The sequence below is a fragment of the Scyliorhinus canicula genome, chromosome 16 (assembly GCF_902713615.1).
Source record: "Scyliorhinus canicula chromosome 16, sScyCan1.1, whole genome shotgun sequence".
NCBI classification, from domain to species: domain Eukaryota; kingdom Metazoa; phylum Chordata; class Chondrichthyes; order Carcharhiniformes; family Scyliorhinidae; genus Scyliorhinus; species Scyliorhinus canicula.
This window is the reverse complement of record NC_052161.1, coordinates 69,974,000-70,000,252: the sequence shown is the minus strand read 5'-3', so window position 1 is coordinate 70,000,252 and position 26,253 is coordinate 69,974,000. Positions and strand designations below refer to the sequence as shown.

The 26,253-nt window shown below is 50.4% G+C and overlaps 1 protein-coding gene across 44 annotated transcripts in view; it reads left to right on the top strand.

The window, feature by feature from the left end:
- The window catches only part of ank3b (ankyrin 3b), an 888,954-nt gene that overhangs the window by 820,336 nt on the left and 42,365 nt on the right, over positions 1-26,253 (top strand). For 42 of the 44 annotated variants that reach the window (XM_038773874.1, XM_038773871.1, XM_038773899.1 and 39 more), the window contains 2 exons: positions 248-6,826; positions 8,678-8,752. In XM_038773874.1, the coding sequence (XP_038629802.1) occupies positions 248-6,826; positions 8,678-8,752 (6,654 nt within the window). The remainder of the gene's footprint in view (positions 1-247; positions 6,827-8,677; positions 8,753-26,253) is intronic. The other 2 variants (XM_038773898.1, XM_038773904.1) reach the window with 2 other exon arrangements.

Below are 26,253 nucleotides of genomic sequence, written 5' to 3'. Positions count from 1 at the left end.
ACTGCTGCGTAGATAAAGTGAAATAAATGTGAACATTCTTTTCTGGATCAAATTGTTCAATCAGTTTTCTCACTGAACTTATCACTGTGCTTTTTTAAATAAAAAAAATATTTTGTACTTTTTCTTCCAACTGTTTAACCTATTCACTGACCAAATTTTCTTTTTCTCTGGTCTCTCCGTTTCTTTGATTTTCCTCGTTGATTTTCTTTTGTTTTTTTATCTTTATTTGGATTCTGAAACGTTTAAGAAATCATTGAACGAAGTACAGGAACCACCAGGTCTCTCCCTGCACCGTACTCATACAAGCCGGTCTTTTCCACAAAGCCCTTTCAGTCCTGGGCAGCTGCTCCCATGACAGTAGCCGGACAAGTGAAATCTGGAATTACGTCTCTGTCAAGTTCAACGTCTAACACGCCTACCGCGTCCCCATTAAAGTCAGTTTGGTCTGTCTCTTCTTCGTCACCTCTCAAATCAACCTTAGGAGCTTCCACAACCTCCTCAGTAAGATCCATGAGTGATTTGGCATCTCCAATTAGGTCATTTAAGTCCTCACCTTCACCTATAAAAACTGTAGTGACACAGACTCAATATTCTGTTAAATCCTCCTCTGCTTTGAATTCTTCACCTGTAAAGGGAGTCACATCTTCATTGTTTTCCTCACGGCTGCCCCCTGCAACAACGGCGGGATTGCTATTGGAGAGATCCTCTATAACCATGACCCCGCCAGCCTCTCCTAAAGCTACAGTTAACATGTACTCGTCTACTTTGCCGTTCAAATCCATCATTACAACTGCGCCTACTGTGCTGTCTTCTTCTTTAAAATCAATGTCGTCCTCAGGATCCTCTCCTGTGAAGTCTATCGTTGATGCAGCCCAGGGTCTTCCGCCAGCATCGTTTTCACCTTTTAAGTCAGCCGTGTCATCAAATGGCCAGACAACGGCCAACGAAACGATATCATCGATCAAGTACCCCTCGGCAGCGGCATTTTTCTGCAGTCAAGCTACTGGATCCTCACCTGAGAAAGCGTCAGTTGCTATGCTGGCTACCAAATCCATCTCAACTGTGCACGATGCAGTGGAGAAAGGCCTCACAGCTGCCAGTGCTGTCACATTTACCCCTCTTAAATCAATAGCGCCTACAACTGTTCCTGCTTTTCAAACAATCAGATTACCCCCTGCAGGGTCCTTGTATTCCTCGTTGAGGTCTTCATCCGTGACAACCACATCTGTGACGTGTTCGACTATAACTGTACCAGTGTACTCTGTTGTCAATGTGTTATCGGAACCACAATTGAAAAGGCTTCCCGAGACTACGCCATTAACCAAATCAGCTGCCGCATTGATATCACCAATAAAATCCTTGACCACGGAATCGCGTACACAAACGCAGTCCCAATTTACCCGGACGCTATCCCCACTGAAATCCTCGTTGTTTCTTGCTCCTTCAGCACTGAAACTATCTTCCACCTCCTCCCTGTCCTCCAGTCAGGAAATTTTGAAAGATGTTGCTGAGATGAAGGAAGACTTGATGAAGGTGACAGCCATCCTCCAAACGGACTCCGCGAGCGAGAAGGCATTCCCGTCAGAAGTGTCTGCAAAAGGAGGGAAGAGCGAAGATGAAAGTGAGGAGCCTTTTAAGCTTGTGGAAAAGGTTAAAGAAGATTTGGTGAAAGTCAGCGAGATTCTGCAGAAAGATGGGTTGAGAGAGAATAAACACGGTGTCAAAGGAGCTCAGACCAATGGAGATCTTTCGGGTGAAGGCGAATGGGTCACCTTTGATTATGATGACATTGAGGAGGCGAAGCAAAGGGCCGGTGAGGAATTTGGCACTTATGTACACATGAAAGCCAAAGGTGCCGGTGAAAAGGACTTCAGTTTGGCAAGAGTTGTTGACTATTTGACAAACGATCTTGGTATTGACACGTTGGGAAAAATGGTTGACAATAAATACCGGCAAACGGATGTCAAAAAGGATGGTGAAGAAAAAATGTTCTCCAAACGAGCTCATAAACCAGCAATGCCTTTGCCAGAACATAAACTGAAGATGCCTCCACCGTCCATGCGCCCTTCTGCTTCAGAGAAGGAGTTGAGCAAACTTGCCGATGCAATGATGGCGACGGAAGCCATCTTGGAATCACCCGATGACTTTTCTCAGCATGATCCAGATAAGAGTCCTCTGTCAGACAGTGGGTTTGAGACCAGGAGTGAAAAGACCCCTTCAGCTCCTCAGAGTGCAGAAAGCACTGGGCCTAAGCCTCTGTTCCACGATGTTCCGATACCTCCAGTTATTACAGAAACGCGGACTGAAGTGGTTCGTGTCATTAGAAGTTACGAGCCTTCACTGGATGAAGCACAGGAGTGCAAAACTGACGGATTGTCTTCATTGCAAAGTCCAGAACTGTTTCCAAAAGCAGAAGAGAAACCAATTGGGTCAATAAAGGATAAGGTGAAAGCTTTCCAAATTAAAATGCAATCAGACGAAGAAGACAGTAAATGCCTGAAGACCAAAGAGGTGCGTGTGAAAGAAGAAACTCACATTACAACGGCTACTAGAATGATTTATCACACACCTCCCAGCACTGAAAGCAAAGCGAGTGAAAGGATAGAAGAAACGATGTCTGTCCGTGATATAATGAAGGCGTTTCAGTCGGGTCGTGATCCTTCCAAAGAACTGGTTGGGCTTTTTGAGCACAAGTCGACTGTTTCTTCAGAAAGCAGCAAGATTGGTGAAATGCCATCGATGTTCCTCGATAAAGACTCTAACTTGAAGCCAAAAGTAGCACGAATTATTGAGTTCCATATCGATAAAGGAAATAAAGCAGAACCAACGGAAGTCATCGTAAGAGAGACGAAAAAGCACCCCGAGAAAGAGCTCTTTGTTTATCAGAGAGATTATTTGGGAGACGGTGAAGTAAGGGAGACCAAAGCTTTTCCAGAGAAGTTTGAGGTCTGCCAGGATGAGCAGGCACAGCAAGAGGAAGAGGAGCTCACTGCTGAAGAATCTCTTCCATCCTATATGGAATCATCGAGAGTGAACACCCCCGTCTCCCAGGACGACGACAGCCGGCCAAGCTCGGCACAGCTCATCTCTGATGACTCGTACAAAGCATTGAAGCTCCTCACACAGCATTCTGTTGAGTATCATGATGACGAGTACTCAGAGCTGAGAGGGGAGTCTTACAGGTTTGCCGAGAAAATGCTTCTCTCTGAAAAAATGGACATTTCTCATTCCGATACTGAGGAATCAGTCACGGAGCAACCTCAGGTCTTCTGTGCGGACTCGCAGGTGATTGGCCTTTACAAACGAAGGACCGACTCGGCGCAGGAGAAAGAGCTCGCTAAGTTGCACAAAATTATGCCCGAGGGTAAATCCACAGGTCAGGATGATCCTTACGAAAAGGTTGCGGTGCTGCACTATCCACCAGAGTCCGGCAGTCCGAAGCATGCGCTATGGATGCGTTTTAGTGAGGACAGGCTCGAGGGCGGTAGAGAAAAGCTCATGTACGAAGACAGGGTGGATAGAACGGTGAAAGAAGCGGAAGAAAAGCTGACTGAAGTGTCTCAGTTTTTCCGCGATAAGACGGAAAAATTAAACGACGAGCTGCAGTCCCCAGAGAAGAAGCCACACCGGAGGGAAACGCACTCCGGGTTGAGTTCTGCTAGCAGCAGTCCCGAGAAGCTGCGACTCGCTGAGGTCATGTCGAGTGACGACTGGTGTCAGGAGAAGCAGAGTGACCCGTGCTTCCGCAAGTATTCTGTGCGTACCGAAGAGAGAAGAGCAGCCAACTCCCGGCCGGCCTCGGCGCGCAGGACTTACTCCAGTTTTTCAGATGACGCGAAGGATAGAGTGAGAAAAGGAGAAGATCCGCCGCCACCGGCGTTCCATTGCGTGCAGACGAGGAACGGTTCCCCGCATTCCAAATCGGAGCTAGTCGGGTCCCAGAAGGTCAATGAATCCCCACAATGCACCCACCCGCAGGACCGAAGTGTGCAAGACGATCACGCGGATGGCAAGCTCAGAAAGTTTGTTGGCCCTTACCCTTGTGGTCAAGTTGACGACGAGGCAAGAGAGAGCTTTTTTGAAAAGACCCCACAAGAAGGGCCGCAGAGCCTCTCCCTTAAACGAGTGCATGAAAGCAAGCTGCCTGTGTACCAGTTCTCTCTGAAAGAAATCAATCAGAAGAAGCTGGAGCACGCTGCTGAAGGGGCTATCTCGACAATAAAGGAAGTGCACGCCAGCAAGCTGAAAGACCTAAGTGGACTTGGAGGCTTGAGTGTCGGTGCAGAGCCAGTGGTAGCAGTGCTGCAGAAGACGGTCGAGGTTGTGCCACACGCACAAGCTTCCCAATTTGCGGGCATTGCTCCAAAGCAGTTGATATTTGGTGCAAAAGGCACTGTGCGATCGTCTGAGAACGATGCAGCAGCATTGGGCAAAGACACCGAGTCCCAAATAAAATCAGAGAAGGAGAGGAAGGTCTACAGGACTTGGGAGAACTGTGGGAATTCCCATCACAAATCACATCGCGATAAGCTTACACATGTACTTGTACATGATAATCTGAAGGAAAATAATGCTGTTCACGGAGAATTTAGTGCCAATGGACAGACCCAAGAAAAAACTGGCCCTTCGGTGTTGGAGAAGGAGCTTCTGTCAAATAATAGGCCCTCAGTAAAAGAAATTCAAGAAGCACTGTTGACCTCTCCGTCCAAGAAACTGGTTTACACAGAGCTAGTTAGTAGAGAAGATGGTGACCGCGCCGGCGAGCAGATGAGAGGAAGAACTGTGAAAAAGGAGAGTTCAAGTCCGTCACAGATCCCAGTCAGAATAGCGGAGGAAAAATTGAAACTAGCTTCCAAGATGCACGAATGCAATGGTGATCCAATGAAATCCCACAAGTCAGAGCTGATAACTAGTTTGTCCAACATGACTCTTAGTCGGATCAGAAAAGGAAAGCAGCTCTTTGAAGTAGCAGAGACCAGTATTCAAACTAATGGCTCTAAGGACTGTCATTCTAACAGCCGTGGAGATCATATGGACATGGGCAATTATCGGGAGGAGCTTGAAATCTCCCCAGTCAAATCTCCTGACTCCCTGGAGTTTAGCCCTGTTAAAGATGCATCGTTGAGTGAGTTCTTTGATCAGAGTCCAGTTGAATATTTGGAAAAAGTAGCACCATTAGCGAGCATTGAAGGATTTAAAGAGATAAAAACTCTGCCGGTGTACATTAGTATCGTTCACATGGGCAAACAGTATGAAAAGGAAACTGCAGGCCCACACCAAGGAAGTTTTAAAAGAATGGTCAGTGAGGAGAGCAGGACAGTGCAGGAGACCAGGGGCACTTTTTATACAGTTAGACCGCACAAGCAGACCTCCTCTCCTCAGGGTAGTCCAGAGGATGACACTTTGGAACAGGTATCGCTTATAGAAAGTTCTGGTAAAAGCCCTCTTACACCTGAAACGCCCAGTTCTGAGGAAATCAGTTATGAGCTTTCTTCCCAGTTGCCAACCATGCACGGAAAACCTAGTCCAATCCCGGAGGTTTCCGAGGAGTCGGAAGAGGAAGAGCTAGCCAAAGCGGCCTCTGTCAAAGAGGCTAGTAGATTCACAGTGAGACCGGGGAGAACGAGTGAAGTAAATGGAAGTGACAAACGAACAAAAGAAAACCGCGTGGCCTACATTGAGTTCCCTCCGCCCCCGCCCATCAATGCCCTGGACGCCGAGACACCCACCTCAAGGAACAGCGAACACTGCGCCACCGCTGAGGACAAGCTAGCCATGATCGAGCTCAACTTGCAGGAGGAACACGACAAACACTTCTTGACCGAGCCTGTCATCAGGGTCCACCCGCCTTCCCCAACCCCACCCGGAGTCAACGACAGCGATACGAGCAGTGATGAATCCATCTATCAACCGGCCCCGCTGAAAAAGTACACCTTTAAACTCCACGACGGCAGCCCTGCTGGTTCGCCAAACTGTAAAGCCAAAGGGCTGCTGGAAAAGACCAACGATCCTCAAGATGAGGATGATGAGTTTGCTTTAGACGGTACCTTGGAGAATGACGCAATCCTAAATGGCAATAATGACCAGTCGGTTACCGAATGCTCCATAGCGACAACAGCAGAGTTCTCCCACGACACTGATGCCACGGAAGTTGATTCTCTCGATGGATATGAACTACAGGATGAAGATGATGGCTTTACTGAAACGGACTCTAAATCCTTGAATCAGGGACTAGAAACGAAGATGGATGTATGGGTCACTGAAGGGATTTTGAAACAGGGGGATCGTTCCTATAGCCAGGGTAAACTTGCAGTAATTGAGGAAGAAGGAAAGGTAGGCGCTGAAGAAGAAACACCTTTGCAGTCTAAAACTCAGACTTCTGAAAATACAGGCGAAGGGCAACCTGATGGTAAACCAGTACCCGAGATCTTCACTTTGGAAGGCAGGCATCCTGACAGAACTCGGTTTAATGATACGTATTTTAGTTACAAACTAGAGGAAGAATTTGCAACCCCGTTTAAAACTGTTGCCACCAAAGGCCTTGACTTTGATCCATGGTCTAATGGCCGAGGGGACGATGAAGTCTTTGAAGCTAGGTTGAGAGAGGATGAGCAAAAAGCCTATGGCTTAGCAGTAGAGGACAGGTCCCAAGCAACAACACCAGATACAACCCCAGCCAGAACCCCAACAGATGAGAGCACTCCAACTAGTGAGCCTAATCCTTTCCCATTTCATGAAGGGAAGATGTTTGAGATGACTCGCAGTGGTGCAATTGACATGAGCAAGAGGGATTTTGTTGAAGAAAGGCTCCAATTTTTCCAAATTGGTGAGCATACTGCTGAAGGGAAGCCAGGGGAAAAGGGGGAGAGGGTTAAAAACATACTCGTAGTCACAACACTGCTTCAGTCAGGGGACAACACACCTGAGGCGCCAGTAGAGACACCACAAATTGAGCATGAGAAAGTCCAGGCTAGTGGAGATGGCCTGGAACTGTTATCCAGTGACAACCCAGCGGAAAAACACTCATCGGCCATTGCTGCTAAAATTGATCCTAAATTACGCACGCCAATTAAAATGGGAATCTCTGCTTCTACCATGACGATGAAGAAAGATACGGGTGCACCTGAAGTGGTGGAAGTTAAAGCTGACGCTGTGCTGTTAGATTATCAGGTTGTAGAACATATGGTCTTAGAAATTGAGCCTAGAGCCACAACTCAGGAATGTGACAGACAAAGCGAAAGGGCTGATTTGCCAATAAGTAATTGTAATGCCAAACTTGCTTCCCCAGCCCCAGATACTGACTGCAGTCAGAATAGTAGCCAGCCTAGAGTCAGACCACAAATTGAATCGGCTGTCCAAACAAATGAGAAAAATCCGGGTCCATTGGCAACCCCAACAAGCGAAAAAGTAAAACTAGATAAGCTGGTTGCGGAACCAGTAAAAAAGCCAAAATCGAGACTTCCCGTTAAAACATCCATTCCTCCGTCATCGGTTCCACAGAAAGAGCAGAAAGCAGCACCGAGCAAGGTGAAACAGCCTAGAAAGAGTGGGTTAAAGGGGAAAACAGAGTCGCCCAAATGTTTTGAGACAAAATCTAGACCTCCTGTTAAAAATATTGACAAAGTGAATTCAACTTCGATGGCAAATTCTCAGTGCAGCTTAGGACAGGGTGAAAAAGTAACGTCAAAACAGTTTTATTCCAGACTGCCAGTTAAGGTAAGATCGAGCACTGCCACCATTAAACCAGGTAGAGCAGGAAAGGGGCAAGTGAGTGAGGTCTATAAACATTCGGTTGAATATTTTAAAGGGATTAGCGGTGAGGCGTTAAAACTTGTGGATCGACTTGCCGATGAAGAGAAAACAGTGCAGTCAGAGATCTCTGATGATGAAGACAGCCCATCGAGAAATGCATCCTTATCGGAATCCGGCCTACCTTCCATTACATCGCGGTCTCCTAGAGATTTGAGACCAGAGGCAGCGCCTTTAAAATCAAAGGTTGAAAAGGTCTACAGTGAGACAAGGAACAGTAAAAGGACTGGTGGGGAGGAAAGCAGTCAGGTTTCTGGGCCTCACGTGGCTCGCATCACGGAGATCAAGCCTAGTTTGTAAAATTTTCGACTTGTTGATCTTTAGTGCATGATTATTTGTGATTGCCTGTGGCGTGATTTCCCCTTAGCTGCCATGTCGTCATTGTCGTTGTTTGTGTTGTCTCGTACCCCACCCCCCCCCCCAACGTAATTCCAATAGCCTTCACTTAGTTAAGCATGCCGACCAGCTTTAAGCAGAAAACATGAGGCAATGTCCACTCTGTAGCCCCACGATTATACGTAAGTTAGGCAAGAAGGTGCAACACTGGTGCCTCAAGAACTTTCATTTAAATAAAAACATATAGATTGTTCATCAACTGTAGTTACACGGCATTATCTAAGTTTGTGGGTGTTTTCAGCATGTTTAGATCCATTATCAGTAATGCACCGTGATGTTATATAATCTGTTGCATTCAGTGTTTCTGAATCTAGACTTTACCTCAGATCCGCGATAGGATTTACACTTGTGTAGGTCACTAGGGAACATTCATGTCGTACATAATATGGGCACGAGTAGATTTATGACTAGAATTTAGATGTTATGTGTGTGACGTGGAATGATGGGTCTAATGCAGTATTTGAAACCGCAGGTCCCCAGACCCCATGTGACAGGACAGACATAAGGACAGCCATAGTAGCAGATCATCTCGGATTAAGCTGGACAGGTAAGATGCAGTTCTATTATTCTTTTTATACCTCAAAAAATAAAAAGCCGTCCTGACCTGTTGAGTCCTAAAGTACATGTTGAACCATTATAGATTCATGGACGTTCAGCTGCTATTTGGAGTGTTTACAGGTGGCTGTTTTCTTTTTACAAGCTGAGTGATCCTTGACATTATGAACTGAAACATGGAGTACAAAAGAAAGGAACGTATGTTAAACCTTTATAAAGATATTGGATAGGCCTCGGCTGGAGTGTTGTATTTAGCTCTGGGCACTGCACATTAGGCTAGGCTCGATATTAGGTGATAATCTCGAGAATTCCTGGAATAGTATTGGGACGCAAGGCTTCGGTTATATGGCAAGACGAGAGAAATTGTGGTTGTTCTCCCCGAGAGCTGAGAAGATTACAGGGAGATTTATAGAGATATTCAAAATTATGAAGAGTTTTTATGGAGTACATCAGTAGAAATTGTTTTTTTTCCTCATTTTTTTCACTGGCATTGATGTTGCCCATTCCTAATTGCTCTTGAGAAGCTGGTGGTGAGCCACCTTCTTGAACCCCTGAGGTCTATGTGGTGTATGTACATGCACAGTGCTGCTCGGAAGGGAATTCAAGTTGTTTGACCCAGCGACAGTGAATGAATATAGATGTAGTTCCCAGTCAGGATTGTGTGGGGCTTGGAGAGGAACTTGCAGGTGGTGGCGATGAATGGCTGCCACCTTCGAGCAAACCCCTCACGGTAGATTTAATTTTCTTCAGCCTGAGAAACCCTACCCTGTCGCTACCCTGACTTCGGGGGCTCCAAGACCACCAGGGAAGTAAAGGCCAAAAGGTTGGCCTCTCTCTCTCTCTATCTCTCTCTTCCCCCCCCCCCCCCCCCCCGGGCTCCAGGTCTTCCGACATTCCAAAGATCGCCACCTCTCGACTGAACCTCCCTCCTTTGCAGGACCTCCGATATGACATCCGCAAATCCCCACCAAAATCCCCTCAGCCACAGACACGCCCAGAACATGTGTAAATGATTCACAGGACTTCCGCCACATCGTCCACACCTGTCCTCCACTTCCTCAAAGAACCTGCTCATCCGGGCCACAGTCATGTGCGTCCTGTGGACCACCTTGAATAGGATCAGGCTGAGCCTGGCACACAACGAGGATGCGTTAACTCTCCGCAGGGCCTCTTCCCATAACCCAGCATCCAACTCCCCCCAACTCTTCTTCCCACTTTCTCTTCACTTCCCCTATTTGGGCTTCCTGCCACTCCATCAGCTCCCTATAGATATCCGAGACCTTCCCCTCTCCAACTCCTGTTCTCGACATCATCGTATCCTGTAGCCCCCCTGCGGGAGGAGTGGAAAGCTCGAGACCTGCCTTCGTACAAAATCCCTCACTTGCAGGTACCGGAACCCGTTCCCACCCAGCAACTCAAACTCCTGCTCCAGCTCCTCCAAGCTCGGAAAATCCTCATGAATAAATAGATCCCCAAATCTGTCGATCCCTGCCCGCCGAAACCCAACGTCCAGCCCCCCCCCCCCCCCCCCGGAGCGAACCAATGGTTAACGCATATCGATGCCCACACCAACGCACCCTTCAAACCCCTGTGCTGCCTCCCCACAGTCCCCACACCCGCAGGGTTGCCACTTCTACTGGGCTTGTGGAGTACCGAGCCAGCGAGAACGGCAGAGATTCCCTCAAACATTGCTCCAGGTTCCGATTTATACAGCTTGCTGTAGAAATCTCAAAGCACTCCATTCACCCCTGCCGGATCCAAGACCGCCTTCTCCCCTGTATCTCCACTTACTCCCATACCGACCCCTCCCCCACTAGCTACTTCCTGACCATCGATATATTCGCCGTCCAGTAATAGTTAATAAAGTTCGGAAGAGCTAGCCCTCACCCGCTCCCCATGCCCCCACCCCAGCAGCACCTTCCTCACCTGTTTTACCGGCCCAAATAAATCCAGAAATTACCGTGTTCAACCTCCTAGAAAATGCTTTTGGGATAAAAATTGGAAGACACTGAAAAACAAACAGAAACCTCGGGAAGTTTCACAGTCTGTACCCTCCCCGCCAGAGACAGCGGGAGTGCATCCGACCTCCGGACTCTGCTCTACTAGCCTACCCAGATTCAATTTGTGGAGCTGTCCCCATTCCGATCCCACCAGGATACATAAATACCTATCGCTCCCTCCCACCACTTGGAATGACATCTCCCCCAATCTCCTCTCCTGCCCCCTTGCCTTAATCACAAAAACCTCACTTTTACCCATGTTCAATTTATACCCCGAGAACCGGCCGAATTCCTCTAGTATCCCCATAATCCCGCCAATCCCCCCCCCCCCCCCCCCCCCCCAACAGGTCTGATATATATAAGAGCAAATCGTCCGCATAGAGCGGGACCTTATGCTCCACTCCCCCTCGTACTATCCTCTGCCAGACGTTCGAAGCTTGCAGCGCCATTGCCAAAGGCTCTTTGGTCAGGGCAAACAGCAGTGGGGAGAGTGGACATCCATGCCTCGTCCCCCAGTACAGCCTAAAATAGTCCGAACTCACCCGATGTGTGCACACGTTTGCCACCGGTGCCTGATAAAGCAACCGGACCCAGTCCACAAATCCCTGCCCAAACCCAAACCGTCCCAGGACCTCCCATTTATACACCCACTCCACCCAGTCGAAGGCCTTCTCTGTATCCATAGCCACCACTACCTCAACCTCGCACCCCTCTGTAGGCATCATGATAACGTCCAAGAGCCACTGACTATTGGTCGCCAGGTGCTGCCCCTTAACAAACCCAGTCTGATCTTCCCCTGGGACACAATCCTCGATCTGTGTGGCCATGATCTTTGCCAGCAGTTGGCATCCACATTCAGTAGGGAGATCGGTCTATATGTCCCGCTTTAAAATGCGGGAGATCGGCGCCTGTGACAACGTCGGGGGGAAGCACCTTCAACTCCCGGGGCCTTACCCGATTGCATCGCCTCCAGGCCCTCTACCAGCGTCCTGTCCACCTTCAGGAACTCTAACCCTCCCAAAAATCACCTCATCCCCTCTTCTCCGGCTGTGGGTTCCAATTTATACAGCTTGCTGTAGAAATCTCGAAACACTCCATTCACCCCCATTGGATCCAAGACCACCTTTCTCTCTCCACCCCGCCCCTGTATCTCTCACTTTCCCGATTTCTCTCGTTGCCTCCTGCTTCCTTAATTGTTGCGGCAGTATCCTGCTTCTTTTTTCCCCTTACCCCTACACCGCCCCTCTTGCCCTCCTCAACTGTCCCACTGCCTTGCCCATGGGTAGGAGACCAAATTCCAATTGCAGCCTCTGGCGTTCCTTCAAAAGCCCTTCCTCTGGAGTATCTTCGTTCTTCCTGTCCACTTATAGGATTACTACCACAGCCTCTCTATCTCCATTCGCTCTGTTTTCCCTTGTGTGCCCGAATAAAAATAAATTCCCCCCTTAAGTGCCTCCCAGACCGTACCTGCCGACCCTTCCCACATATCGTTGATCTTTATATACCCTCGGATGGCTTCCCTCACCCGCTCACGCACTTCCTCCTCCGCCAACAGCCCAACATCCAAGCTCCATTGTGGGCGCTGGGCCCTTCCTTTGCTCACCCGCAAGTCCAGCCAATGCAGGGCGTGGTCCGACACCACTTTTGCTGAATATTCAGCATCTATCACCTCTGCTAGCAGCGTTTTATCCAGCATTAAGAACTCTATTTGGAAGTACACCTTGTGCACATGGGAGTAGAACAAAAATTCTTTCATCTCAAATTCCCAAATCTCCATGTATTGACCCCTCCCCATGTTTTCCATGAACGCTTGCAGCTCCTTAACTGTAGCTGATACCTTCCCCGACCTAGCGCTCGACCGGTCAAGTCTTGGATCCAGGACCGTGTTGAAGTCTCCCCCATAATCAGCCGATGAGAATCCAGGTCCGGAATCCTCCCCAGCATCCGCCTCATAAATTCCACATCGTTCCAGTTCGGGGCATAAATATTCACCAATACTGCCGGCATTCCCTCCAGTTTCCCACTAAATATGACAAATCTACCCCCCCCCCCCCGGATCCGCTTCTATATTCCCCACCTCGACGTCACCCGCTTATTGACCAGATTCGCCACCCCCTTCATTTTAAAGTCCAACCCCGAGTGGAATACTTGCCCAACCCATCCCTTCCTCAATCTGATCTGGTCCCCCACCTTAGGTGTGTCTCTTGCAGCATGGCCACATCCGCCTTCAGTCGCCTCAAGTGTGCAAACACACGGGCCCTCCTTGACCGTCCATTTCAAGCGTCAAACGTTCCATGTGACCAGCCTGGTCGGGGGCACATCCCCCTCCTTGCCAATCAGCCATAGCCCCTTTTGGGACAGCCTCCGGCCCGTGCCACGCACCTCCCTTGGCCCGCCCTCGGGTGCCCACCATCATCAACCCTCCTCCTTCTCCTCCATTTTAAAGGCCCCACCCCTGTCAGCAGTACTACCTCCTCTTCCCCCCCCTCTCAGATCCCCCAGCTGCCCCCCATTCCCCCTCCCCTTGCTAACCTTCAGCTCACCCGTCACTGTGCTTCTGTGAACTAGCCCGCCCAGCTAGCCTGGCAGTTCCCGCCCGTGGCGCCTAGCATCCTACCCCCCACTGATTCCCCTCCCCTCCGCTCAAACATTAGTGCGAACAATCAGTAGGAACAGAAAAAAGAAACCAACCCCCCATCCCTTGATAAAGAACAAAAAAGAAAAACAGAACTGAAGCCAAAAACAAGATAAAAAAGGAATGACTCTGAACAAACATTTTTACAGCATCTTCACAACTCCTCCACCAAAGTTCAAGGTCCACCTTCCCCTGCCAGTCCATTGTCTCTCATAAACTCCGCTGCCTCCTCCAAAGATCCAAAATACAGCCCCCACCTCCCATTAGTCACCCATAGGCCCACTGGGTACAATAGTCCGGTCTTCACCCCCTTCTTGTAGAGGGCTGCCTTGACATTAAAACTTGCCCAGCTCTGCACTCAGGTCCTGGTACACGCGAATCTCATTGCCTTCCCAGGGCAGCGCCTCGTCTGCCTGGCCCACCTCATGATTCGCTCCTTGTCCAGGTACCGGTGCAGCTGCACCACCATCGCCCTCGCGGCCCGTTCCCCTGGAGCCTCCTCATCAACGTCCTGTGTGCTTGGTTCACCTCCAGATGCCCGTCAACACACCTTCACCAAGCAGCTTCTTGAGCATATTCCCTACGTACACCCCAGCATCGGCTCCTTCGCACCCCTCTGGCAGAGCCATGATCCGGATATTCTGCCTGTGTGACCGGTTCTCTAAGTCCTCCACCTTCTCCTCCAACCGCATCTGGTGGTCATGCATTAGCCCCATCTCCACTGCCATCGAGACAAACTGTTCGTCATGCTCCCTCGTCAGCTCCTCCAACTTCTGTCTTGTCTGACCCTGAGCTGCCAGCCTCGTCTCCATGAGGTCAATAACGCTTGATTGAGTACACTGCCCTGGCCAGATCCTCCAGATTCCTTTCGATGCTGGATGAACTTGTCATTCAAGAAGCTCACCAGCTGCTCCATCGACCATTGAGCCGGCAGGGCCACTCTCTTGCCCCTCCGCCATCGCCACGTGCGTTGCCAGCTTCACACGCACTTCAACCGACTTATTCCTTTTTTGGTACCTTCTGGTCTTCAGCTCCTTAAACTAGAGGGTCAATTTCCTCCACTCACACTCCTACACCCTTTTCCGTCTCACATCCACTTGAAAGCCAGGGAGAAAAGCCCAAAACAGACCGCCACGAGCGGGAGCTACTAAATGTGCGACCACTCACTCCATAGCTGCCATCGGAAGTCCCTGCATTTGTCCTTCGAGGCTTGGAAGGTGCTGTCGAAGAAGCCTTGGTGAGTTGCTGCAGTACTCTTTAAACCGTAGTGTTTATATCGCTGGTCCAGTTCAGTTGCTGAGTGCTGCAGATGCTAATGTACGGTAATCATTTCTATTCAAGATTGGAGGGAGCCAGAAAGGAGAAAATTATTTTTTTTTGGAAAATATTTTATTAAGGCATGTATAATTTTTAACAACAATTTTCAAGAGGGAAAATACAACAGAACAAATAACACCACCAACCAACAACCAAACCCAGCCAACGTGGCTGACGTACACCGTTCCCTCGTCCCTCTTTCCCACTATTTCCCACCTCAACCAACCCCCCCCCCCAAGCCTCCCCCTTCTCCCCCCCCCCCCCCCCCACCCATACCTGCTGACAGCTTAATTTTCCCCAAAGAAGTGAATAACCGGCTGCCACCTCTGTGCGAACCCTGGCATCGATCTTCTCAGGGTGAACTTGATCTTCTCAAACCTGAGAAACCCGGCCATGTCACTGACCCATACCCCCGCTTTGGGGGCTCCAAGTCCCTCCACACCAACAACATCTGTCTCCGGGCTACCAGGGAGGCAAAGGCCAACCCATCAGCCTCTTTCACCCCCTGGATTTCCAGGTCTTCCGACACACCAAAAATCGCCACCTCTGGACTCGGAACCAGCCGTACCTTCAATACCGTGGACATGACATCGGCAAATCTTTGCTAGAATCCCCTAAGCTTCGGACATGTCCAAAACATGTGGACATGATTTGTGGGCCCTCCCACACACTGCCCACACCAATCCTCCACCCCTTCAAAGAACCTGCTCATACGGGCCACAGTCATATGCACCCTGTGGACCACCTTGAATTGTATCAGGCTAAGCCTGGCACACGACGAGGACACATTAACCCTACTCAAAGCATCCCACAATCCCGCCTCTAATTCCTGACCCAACTCTTCCTCCCATTTTTGCTTTACCTCCACTATAGGGGTTCCCTCCCATTCCATGAGCTCTTTCTAAATTTCTGAGACCGTGCCCTCTCCCACTCCCGTTTTCGACACGACCTTGTCCTGTATCCCCTGGGGCGGTAGGTGCAGAAAGGTTGAAACCTGCCTCTGTGCAAAGTCTTCACCTGCCGGTAGCGGAACCCATTCCCACCGGGCAGCTCAAACTCCTCCTCCAAGTGCGGAAAGCTGCCGTCAATAAACAGGTCCCCTAACTGCACCATCCCAGGTCACTTCCACCTCTGAACCCCCCCCCCCCCCCCCCCCCCCCACTCCCCATCCAGCCCCCCCGGTGCAAACCAGTGGTTTGCCACAAATAGGTGTCCATACCAATGCTCCTCCACTCCCATGTGCTTCTGAAACTGTCCCCACCCTCAAGGCCACCACCACCACCGGGCTTGTGGAGTACCGAACCAGTGCCCCTAAACTTGTGCCCCTACATGTGGCCGCCTTCACCCGCTCCCGCAATTTCTATGCAGATGCCTCGCTATTTCTTCCTTGATGATAGATTCCAGCATCTTCCCTACTACTGAAGTTAAGCTCACTGGCCTATAATTTCCTGCTCTCTGCCTACCTCCTTTTTTAAACGGTGATGTCACGTTTGCTAATTTCCAATCCACCGGGACCACCCCAGAGTCTAGTGAATTTTGGTAAATCATCATTAGTGCATCTGCAATTTCCCTAGCCATTTCTTTTAGCACTCTGGGATGCATTCCATCAGGACCAGGAGACTTGTCTATCTTTAGCCCCATTAGCTTGCCCATCACTACCTCCTTAGTGATAACAATCCTCTCAAGGTCCTCACCTGCCATAGCCTCATTTCTATCAGTCGCTGGCATTTTATTTGTGTCTTCCACTGTGAAGACCGACCCAAAAAACCTTTTCAGTTCCTCAGCCATTTCCTCATCTCCCATTATTAAAACTCCCTTCTCATCCTCTAAAGGACCAATATTTACCTTAGCCACTCTTTTTTGTTTTATATATTTGTAAAAACTTTTGCTGTCTGTTTTTATATTCTAAGCAAGTTTACTCTCATACTCTATCTTACTCTTCTTTACAGCTTTTTTAGTAGCTTTCTGTTGCCCCCTAAAGATTTCCCAGTCCTCTAGTCTCCCATCAATCTTTGCCACTTTATATGCTTTTTCCTTCAATTTGATACTCTCCCTTATTTCCTTAGATATCCACGGTCGATTTTCCCTCTTTCTACCGTCCTTCCTTTTTGTTGGTATAAACCTTTGCTGAGCACTGTGAAAAATCGCTTGGAAGGTTCTCCATTGTTCCTCAACTGTTCCACCATAAAGTCTTTGCTCCCAGTCTACCTTAGCTAGTTCTTCTCTCATCCCCTTGTAATCTCCTTTGTTTAAACACAAAACACTAGTATTTGATTTTACTTTCTCACCCTCCATCTGTATTTTAAATTCCACCATATTGTGATCGCTCCTTCCGAGAGGATCCCTAACTATGAGATCATGAATCAATCCTGTCTCATTACACAGGACAAGACCTAGGACCGCTTGTTCCCTCGTAGGTTCCATTACATACTGTTCTAGGAAACTATCGTGGATACATTCTATAAACTCCTCCTCAAGGTTGCCTTGACCGACCTGGTTAAACCAATCGACATGTAGATTAAAATCCCCCATGAGAACTGCTGTACCATTTCTACATGCATCAGTTATTTCTTTGTTTATTGCCTGCCCCACCATAGCGTTACTATTTGGTGGCCGATAGACTACTCCTATCAGTGACTTTTTCGCCTTACTATTCCTGATTTCCACCCAAATGGATTCAACCTTATCCTCCATAGCACCGATGTCATCCCTTACTATTGCCCGGATGTCATCCTTAAATAACAGAGCAACACCACCTCCCTTACCATCCACTCTGTCCTTCCGAATAGTTTGATACCCTCGGATATTTAACTCCCAGTCGTGACCATCCTTTAACCATGTTTCAGTAATGGCCACTAAATCATAGTCATTTACGATGATTTGTGCCACCAACTCATTTACTTTATTCCGAATACTACGAGCATTCAGGTAAAGTACACTTATGTTGGTTTTTTTACCTCTGTTTTGAATCTTAACATCTCCAGTTTTAGTCCTTTTAGTATTACTGGGCCTATTCACTGAGCTCCCCTCAGTCACTGTACCTTGTACTGTCGCCCTTTTTGATTTTTGACTATATCTTCTCTGCCTTGCACTTTTCCCCTTACTTCCTTTTGCTTCTGTCCCTGTTTTACTACCTTCCAACTTCCTGCATCGGTTCCCATCCCCTTGCCACATTAGTTTAAACCCTCCCTAACAGCTCTAGGACATCGGTTCCAGTCCTGCCCAGGTGCAGACCGTCCGGTTTGTACTGGTCCCACCTCCCCCAGAACCGGTCCCAATGCCCCAGGAATTTGAATCCCTCCCTCTTGCACCATCTCTCGAGCCACGCATTCATCCTATCTATCCTGCCATTCCTACTCTGACTAGCTTGTGGCACTGGTAGCAATCCTGAGATTACTACCTTTGAGGTCCTACTTTTTAGTTTATCTCCTAACTCCCTGAATTCCGCTTGTAGGACCTCATCCCGTTTTTTACCTATATCATTGGTGCCTATGTGCACCACGACAGCTGGCTGTTCACCCTCCCCCCCCCCCCCCCCCCCCAGAATGTCCTGTAGCCGCTCCGAGACATCCTTGACCCTTGCACCAGGGAGGCAACATACCATCTTGGAGTCTCGATTGCGTCCACAGAACCCCCTGTCTACTCCCCTTACGATCGAGTCCCCTATCAGTATAGCCCTGCCATTTTTCTTCCTGCCCTGCTGTGCAGCAGAGCCAGCCACGGTGCCATGAACCTTGCTGCTGCTGCCTTCCCCTGGTGAGCCATCTCCCTCAACAGTATCCAAAGCGGTATATCTGTTTTGCAGGGAGATGACCGCAGGGGACACCTGCACTGCCTTCCTACTCTTGCTCTGTCTTTTGGTCACCCATTTTCTAACTCCCTCAGTAAGCTTCACCTGCGGTGTGACCAACTCGCTAAACATGCTATCCACGACCTCCTCAGCATCGCAGATGCTCCAAAGTGAGTCCATCCGCAGCTCCAGAGCCGTCAAGCGGTCTAACAGGAGCTGCAACTGAACACACTTCTTGCACGTGAAAGAGCCAGGGACAGTGGACGTGTCCCTGAGCTCCCACATCGCACACGAGGAGCATGACACGGGTCTGGGATCTCCTGCCATGTCTTAAACCTTAGGTAAACAACTACAATTTCAAAGTAAAAAGAAATAAATTAGACAATGAAAAGAAAAAGAGAAACTACTTACCAGTCACTTACCAGGGTTAAAAAGCACCTCCGAAAAAGCACCTTCTCTCACTCTGCACCGAATTACCTCACTGCACCCAAACACCATAATACTCACTAGCCAATTACCTCATGGTTTTTCTGTGGTGTTATCGATTGATTATTCCCCCTCGCCCCCAACCAACCGCAATTCTTTTTCATCAGGTGAAGGAGCAGTGCTCCGAAGGCTTGTGTTCAAAAAAACCTGTTTGACTTCAACCTGGTGTTGTGAGACTTATTGAATTATGGAGCAGGTTCAAAGGGTCAAATAGCCCAGTCTTCCTCCTATTGGTTTTATTATTATCATAATACTTACCTCATCCAGTTGGCTCATTCAGAGCCCCCAAAAGTTGAGGGGTCCGGCTATCATTGAGCTTTTTTTCTGATAACTCAGCTTTAAGATCTGTTCTGATTGTGAAACAAGGGACATTTGCAGAAGAGGTTTGCAAGAATTGTTCCAGGGACTGCAGTCTTCAGTTATGAAGATGGATAGAAGATGTCTTTGGAGAGGAAAAGGAATAGAGGTGTTCAAAATCTATGATGGCCAGGACAGATTAGAGATGGAGAAACTGTTTGCACGAGTAAAAGGATCGAGAACGAGAAGACACAGATGTAAAAGTGATTTGCAAAAGAAGCAACGGCGATGTGCGAATAAACGTTTTCACACGAGTGGGTCACGTCTGGAATGCCTGGACGGGTGGTGGAGGCAGGTTCAACCTAGGCATTCAAGAGGGTTTTAGAAGATTATTTGAATATCAACAATGTGCAGGGGTACGTGAAAAAAGGAGGAGAATGGCAGGAAATCATTTTTTTAAAAAATAGTTTTTATTAAGATTTTCATAAAATATAAACAACAAAACAATATTAACAAAACAGCCATGGTAAAAACCCAAGAACAACACCCACCCAACTACAAAAGCAACTACAAAAACAAAACAAAAAGCAAACAACAAAAAGGAAAGAGATAACACCCGCCACATCCAACAAACCCATGTACACAGTTCTCCCTCCCACCGAACCAAACCCCCCCCCCCCCCCCAGGTTGCTGCTGCTGCCGGCCTATTTCCCTACCGTTCCACCAGGAAGTCCAGGAAAGGCTGCCACCGCCTAAAGAACACCTGCACTGATCCAATTTCACCTTCTTCAATTTGATGAACCCCGCCATATCATTGATCCAGGCTCCACGCTTGGGGGCCTCGCATCCTTCCACTGAAGAAGAATCCTCCGCTGGGAGGATTGCTACTAGGGACGCAAAGGCCAGGACACCGGCCTCTTTCGCATCCTGCACTCCCGGCTCCACTGCAACCCCAAAAATTGCGAGTCCCCAGCCTGGCTTGACCCTGGATCCCACCACCCTCGACACCGTCCTTGCTACCCCCTTCCAAAACTCCCCCAGCGCTGGGCACGCCCAAAACATATGGCCGTGGTTCGCCGGGCTCCCCGAGCATCTAGCACACCTGTCCTCGCCCCCGAAAAACCTACTCATCCTCCTCCCAGTCATGTGGGCCCTATGCAGCACCTTGAACTGTATGAGGCTAAGCCTCGCACAGGAAGAGGAGGAATTCACTCTCTCCAAGGCATCCGCCCACGTCCCCTCCTCAATCTCCTCACCCAGCTCATCTTCCCATTTACCCTTCAGTTCCTCCACCGAGGCCTCATCTACCTCCTGCATTACCTGGTACATGTCCAAAATCCTCCCTCCTCCAACCCACACCCCCGAGAGCACCCTCTCTCGTACCCCATGCGGAGGCAACAAGGGGAACCCCTCCACCTGCCGCCTGGCAAACGCCCTAACCTGCATGTACCGAAACATGTTCCCCGGGGGGAGCCCAAACTTCCCCTCTAACTCCCCCAAGCTCGCAAACCTCCCCTCCACAAACAGGTCCCTTAACCTCCTAACCCCTACCCTGTGCCAGCCCAGAAATCTGCCATCAATGCTCCCTGGAACAAACCGATGGTTCCCCCGTATCGGGGCCTCCATTGAGCCCCCCATTTCTCCCCTATGCCGTCTCCATTGCCCCCAAATTTTGAGGGTAGCCGCCACCACCGGGCTCGTGGTATACCTCGTTGGAGGGAGCGGCAACGGCGCCGTTACCAGCGCCTCCAGGCTCGTGCACACACAGGACGCCACCTCCATCCTCTTCGATGCTGCCCCTTCCCCGTCCATTACCCACTTACGCACCATCGCTGCGTTGGCAGCCCAATAGTACCCACATAGGTTGGGCAGCGCCAGCCCCCCCTATCACTGCCCCGTTCCAAGAACACTCTTCTCACCCTCGGAGTCGCATGCGCCCACACAAATCCCGTAATACTCCTGTTGACCCTCCTAAAAAAGGCCTTCGGGATAAGGATGGGGAGGTACTGGAACAGGAACAAAAACCTCGGGAGAACCGTCATCTTAACGGACTGCACCCTCCCCGCCAGTGACAGCGGTAACATATCCCATCTTTTGAACTCCTCCTCCATCTGCTCCACCAACCTTGTGAGGTTGAGCTTGTTCAGAGCCCCCCCAGCTCCCAGCCACCTGGACTCCTAGGTACCTGAAGCTCTTCCCTGCCTGCTTCAATGGGAGCCTACCAATCCCCTCCTCTTGATCCCCCGGGTGCACCACGCACAACTCGCTCTTGCCCAGGTTCAGCTTATACCCAGAGAAGCCCCCAAATTCCCTAAGAATCCTCATCACCTCCGGCATCCCCCCCCACCGGGTCCGCCACATACAGCAACAGGTCGTCCGCATAAAGCGACACTCGATGCTCCTCCCCACCCCGCACCAGGCCCCTCCAGTTCCCTAACCCCCTCAACGCCATGGCCAGGGGCTCAATTCCCAACGCAAAGAGCAAGGGGGACAGGGGTCTCCCGGTACAACCAAAAGTACTCCGACCTCCCCCTATTCGTGGCTACACTCGCCATCGGGGCCTCATAGAGCAACCTCACCCAACAGACAAACCCCTCCCCAAACCCAAACCTTTCCAACACCTCCCACAGATACCCCCACTCAACCCTAGCAAAGGCCTTCTCCGCATTTAATGCCACCACTATCTCCGCCTCCCCTTCCACAGCCGGCATCATAATAACGTTGAGGAGCCTTCGTTCGTTTGTATTCAACTGCCTTCCCTTCACAAACCCCGTCTGGTCCTCGTGAATGACCCCCGGCACACAATCCTCTATTCTTGTGGCTAAGGTCTTTGTCAGCAGCTTGGCATCTACATTTAGCAGGGAGATCGGCCTATATGACCCATACTGCAGGGGGTCCTTGTCCCGCTTCAGGATCAAGGAAATCCACACCCGTGACATAGTTGGGGGCAAAGCCCCCCTCCCTTGCCTCGTTAAATGTCCGGACCAACAGGGGGCCCAACAGGTCCGCATACCTTTTATAAAATCCGGCCGGAAACCCATCCGGCCCCGGTGCCTTCCCCGACTGCATGCTCCCTATCCCTTTAACCAGCTCAATCGGCGCCCCCAGTCCCTCCACCTGCCCCTCCTCCAACCTCGGAAACCGCAGCTTGTCCAAGAAGCGCCCCATTCCCTCCCCCCCCCCCCCCCCCTCTCCACCGGGGGTTCAGACCGGTACAGTTCCCCATAAAAGTCCCTAAAGACCCCATTAACGTCTACCTCCCTCCGCATCACCTTCCCAGCTCTATCCGTCACTCCCCCAATCTCCCTGGCCGCGTCCCGCTTTCGGAGTTGGTGTGCCAGCATCCTGCTTGCCTTCTCCCCATGTTCATACACCGCCCCCTGTGCTTTCCTCCACTGAGCTTCCGCCTTTCTGGTAGTCAGTAGGTCGAACCTGGCCTGAAGGCTACGCCTCTCCCCCAGCAAACCCTCCTCCGGAGCCTCCGCATATCTCCTATCCACCCTCACCATCTCCCCTATCAGTCTCTCCCTCTCTCTCTGCTCCCCCCTCTCCCTATGGGTTCGGATGGAGATCAACTCCCCTCTAATCACCACCTTCAATGCCTCCCAGACTGTCTCCACTCGGACCTCCCCGTTATCGTTGGCCTCAAGGTACCTCTCAATACACCCCCGGACCCTCCCGGCCACCTCCTCATCTGCCAGCAGCCCCACCTCCAAGCGCCAGAGCGGACGTTGGTCCCTCTCCTCCCCCAGCCCGAGGTCCACCCAGTGCGGGGCATGATCCGAAATGGCAGAGTATTCAACATCCTGGAAACCAGCCCCCTGCTCAGGACAAAAAAAATCAATCCTCGAATAGGCCTTATGCACGTGGAAGAAAAACGAGTACTCCCTGGCTCTTGGCCTCGCAAACCTCCAGGGATCCACCCCTCCCATCTGATCCATAAATCCCCTCAACACCTTAGCCGCCGCTGGCCTCCTACCCGTCCGGGACTTGGATCGATCCAATGGGGGATCCAGCACCGTGTTGAAGTGTGTCACTTTCAAGTGTGTCTCTTGGAGCATGGCCACATCCGCCTTCAGCCCCTTCAAGTGCGTAAACACCCGGGCCCGTTTGACCGGCCCATTCAGCCCCCTCACATTCCAGGTGATCAGCCGGATCAGAGGGCTCCCTGCCCCCCTCCCCTGCCGCTTTGCCATAACCCATCCCCTGCCCACCACTGGCCAGCGTCCTCCGCTCGGCCAGTTCCCCACGGTGGCAACCCCCCCCCAAGCATACCCTGCATCCTCCAGCTCCTTCCTGGCTAGGTCCCCTCCTAGCCGCGCCCCTCCTTTCATCGCACTCCCGTGAGCCAGCTAACTTCTGCTGACCCCGGCGACTCCCGCCATATCTCCGACTCCTCCCCAAGTGGGACTCCTCCTCCTTCGTGCCCACCAGCAGGCCCTCCTCTCTCTTCCCTCCCCCCCCCCCCCCCCCCCCCCCCGCTCTTGCGTGGGAAAATAACAGACAGCAACGGCCCGTGCTTCTCAGTCCCGACTCCGCCACCATCATCCCACAGCGCGGGAAACCAGAGAAAAGCCCGCGCTTTCGCCCTGCCCAACCCCGCCTCCCCTAGAGCAACTCCCATTGCCAGTCCCCACCACCAGCTCCCTGCACTCCCAGTTACCTCCCTGCCCGAACCCATCCACCACACCCATACAAAAAGACATAACGACATCGCCCCACCCACCCTAAAGCCAACCCACATCTTGCATTAAACAGAGAACCCCCCCCCCCCCCCCCCAGAGCAAAAATCAAACACAATTACATTATCATACAAAATCCCCCATCTTAGACCCTCAGTTTGAGTCCAGTTTCTCGGCCTGCACAAAGGCCCACGCCTCCTCCGGGGACTCAAAATAATGGTGCCGGTCCTTGTAGGTGACCCACAGACGCGCCGGCTGCAACATGCCAAACTTCACGCACCGTCTGTGGAGCACCGCCTTCGTCCGGTTGAACCCGGCCCTCCGCTTAGCCACCTCCGCACTCCAGTCCTGGAAGATCCGCACCTCCGTGTTCTCCCACTTGCTGCTCCGCTCCTTCTTGGCCCACCGAAGCACCCACTCACAATCAATGAACCGGTTAAACCGCACCAACACCGCCCACGGTGGCTCGTTCTGCTTGGGCCTCCTAGCCAGAATTCTGTGGGCCCCCTCCAACTCCAGGGGCCCCTGGAAGAACGCAGCTCCCATCAAAGAGTTCAGCATAACGACCACATAGGCCGCTAGGTCCGACCCCTCCAGCCCCTCCGTGAGGCCCAGGATCCGCAAATTCTTCCGCCTCGACCGGTTGTCCAGCTCCTCGAACCGCTCCTGCCACCTTTTATGGAGCGCCTCGTGCATCTCCACCTTCCCCGCGACGGCCACGGCCTCATCCTCCCTTTCAGAGGCCTGCTGCTGCAGCTCCCGGATCCTGGCCCCCTGGGCTGTCTGAGTCTCAATCTGCTCTCTGGCTGTAGCCTTCAACGACTCCAGCAGCTCCACCTTAAGCTCCTGGAAGCAGCGCAGCAGAGTCTCCTGCTGCTCCTGCGCCCACTGCCTCAGCATCTCGATGGCTCCGCCGGCCGCCATTTTGTTTCTCTTCCCCCGCTTTTCCAGGGGCGCTTCCACTGTTTTTCTTCTTACCCCACTCCTGGTCCGGACCATAGGACCTCAGGGATCTACTCCAGACCCCTTCCCACGTCGGGATTCGTCGACGAAGTTCCGTTGGGGGCCCTGAAAAGAGCCCCAAAGTCCGTTATTAGCGGGAGCTGCCGAACGTGTGGCTTAGCTCCACATTGCCGCCACTGGAAGTCTCGAATGGCATGAAATCATAATGTTCGTTCCGAGAGCCGGTATGAAAACAATGGGCCGAATGGCCTCCTTCTGAACCGTAACAATTCTGTGATGCTGATTCTGACCAGACATCTCTCCCTTTTGCTAAACTTACTGAAGAAGATGTTGGGAAAATGTGGTGTAATATTGTATATAAGTGGCAACAGGCGATTTTTGTCCATGTTTAGTATTAAGCTGAACATTCATATTTCTCCCAAAGATGGTGTTCAACAAAAGGCTGATTAAAAAGTGAGGGGAAAGTTTGAATTTAGCTTGTTATGGGTTGAGTTTGTGAAGAATTCCACAGTTGCAGTTTAATTGGCTTAGGAGGAAATTGTCCTCCCAATAATCTAGAGACTTAAAGGTTCCAGTCCACATCAAGGTATGAAGATCAAATCTAATTTCAGAACAAGGGAATACTGTTTTGTTGGAAGTGCTATCCTTCGATGTCACTTGAAAGCAAGTTCCTCGCTCTTGTGTTTGAGAGGTTCAGGTCATTCAAGGTGCCATCATGGTATTTTCAGAACAATTTTGCTTGGTTTCCTGGTAATAGTCCCCCCCTCAAAAGCAGGTTATTTATCCCATTTACTCCTTGTGGGATGTTACTGACAGAATTATTCATCTTCAAAGCAACAACCATTGAACTTTAAAATAATTTATTTTGAAAAGTGGTTTAAGTCATTTTAATGGCTATTGTTTCTATATAATTAAAATTGTTACATCTGGCGTCATGCGATGCATGCTAACAGCATTGAAACTTGTTCAATGTGTCTATGGGCAAAATATCTCGAATATAAATATTTTCCAGACTTTCCGACATACTTGGCTCCAAATACACCAGCCCAGTCGAAATTCTAAGGAAACCTTATCTTCCAGGCTTCTCTTCAGCCAGGTTGACTGTGACAGACTTGGGGTCACCTGTGAGAAGCTACCCTATGAGTAAATTCCATCACTGACATGGCAGTCAAGGTCATCACAGCCTTGCATGCATCAGGCACATTCGGAGCAATGAAAATGAATGGAAATCGCTTATTGTCACAAGTAGGCTTCAAATGAAGTTACTGTGAAAAGCCCCTCGTCGCCACATTCCGGCACCTGTTCGGGGAGGCTGTTACGGGA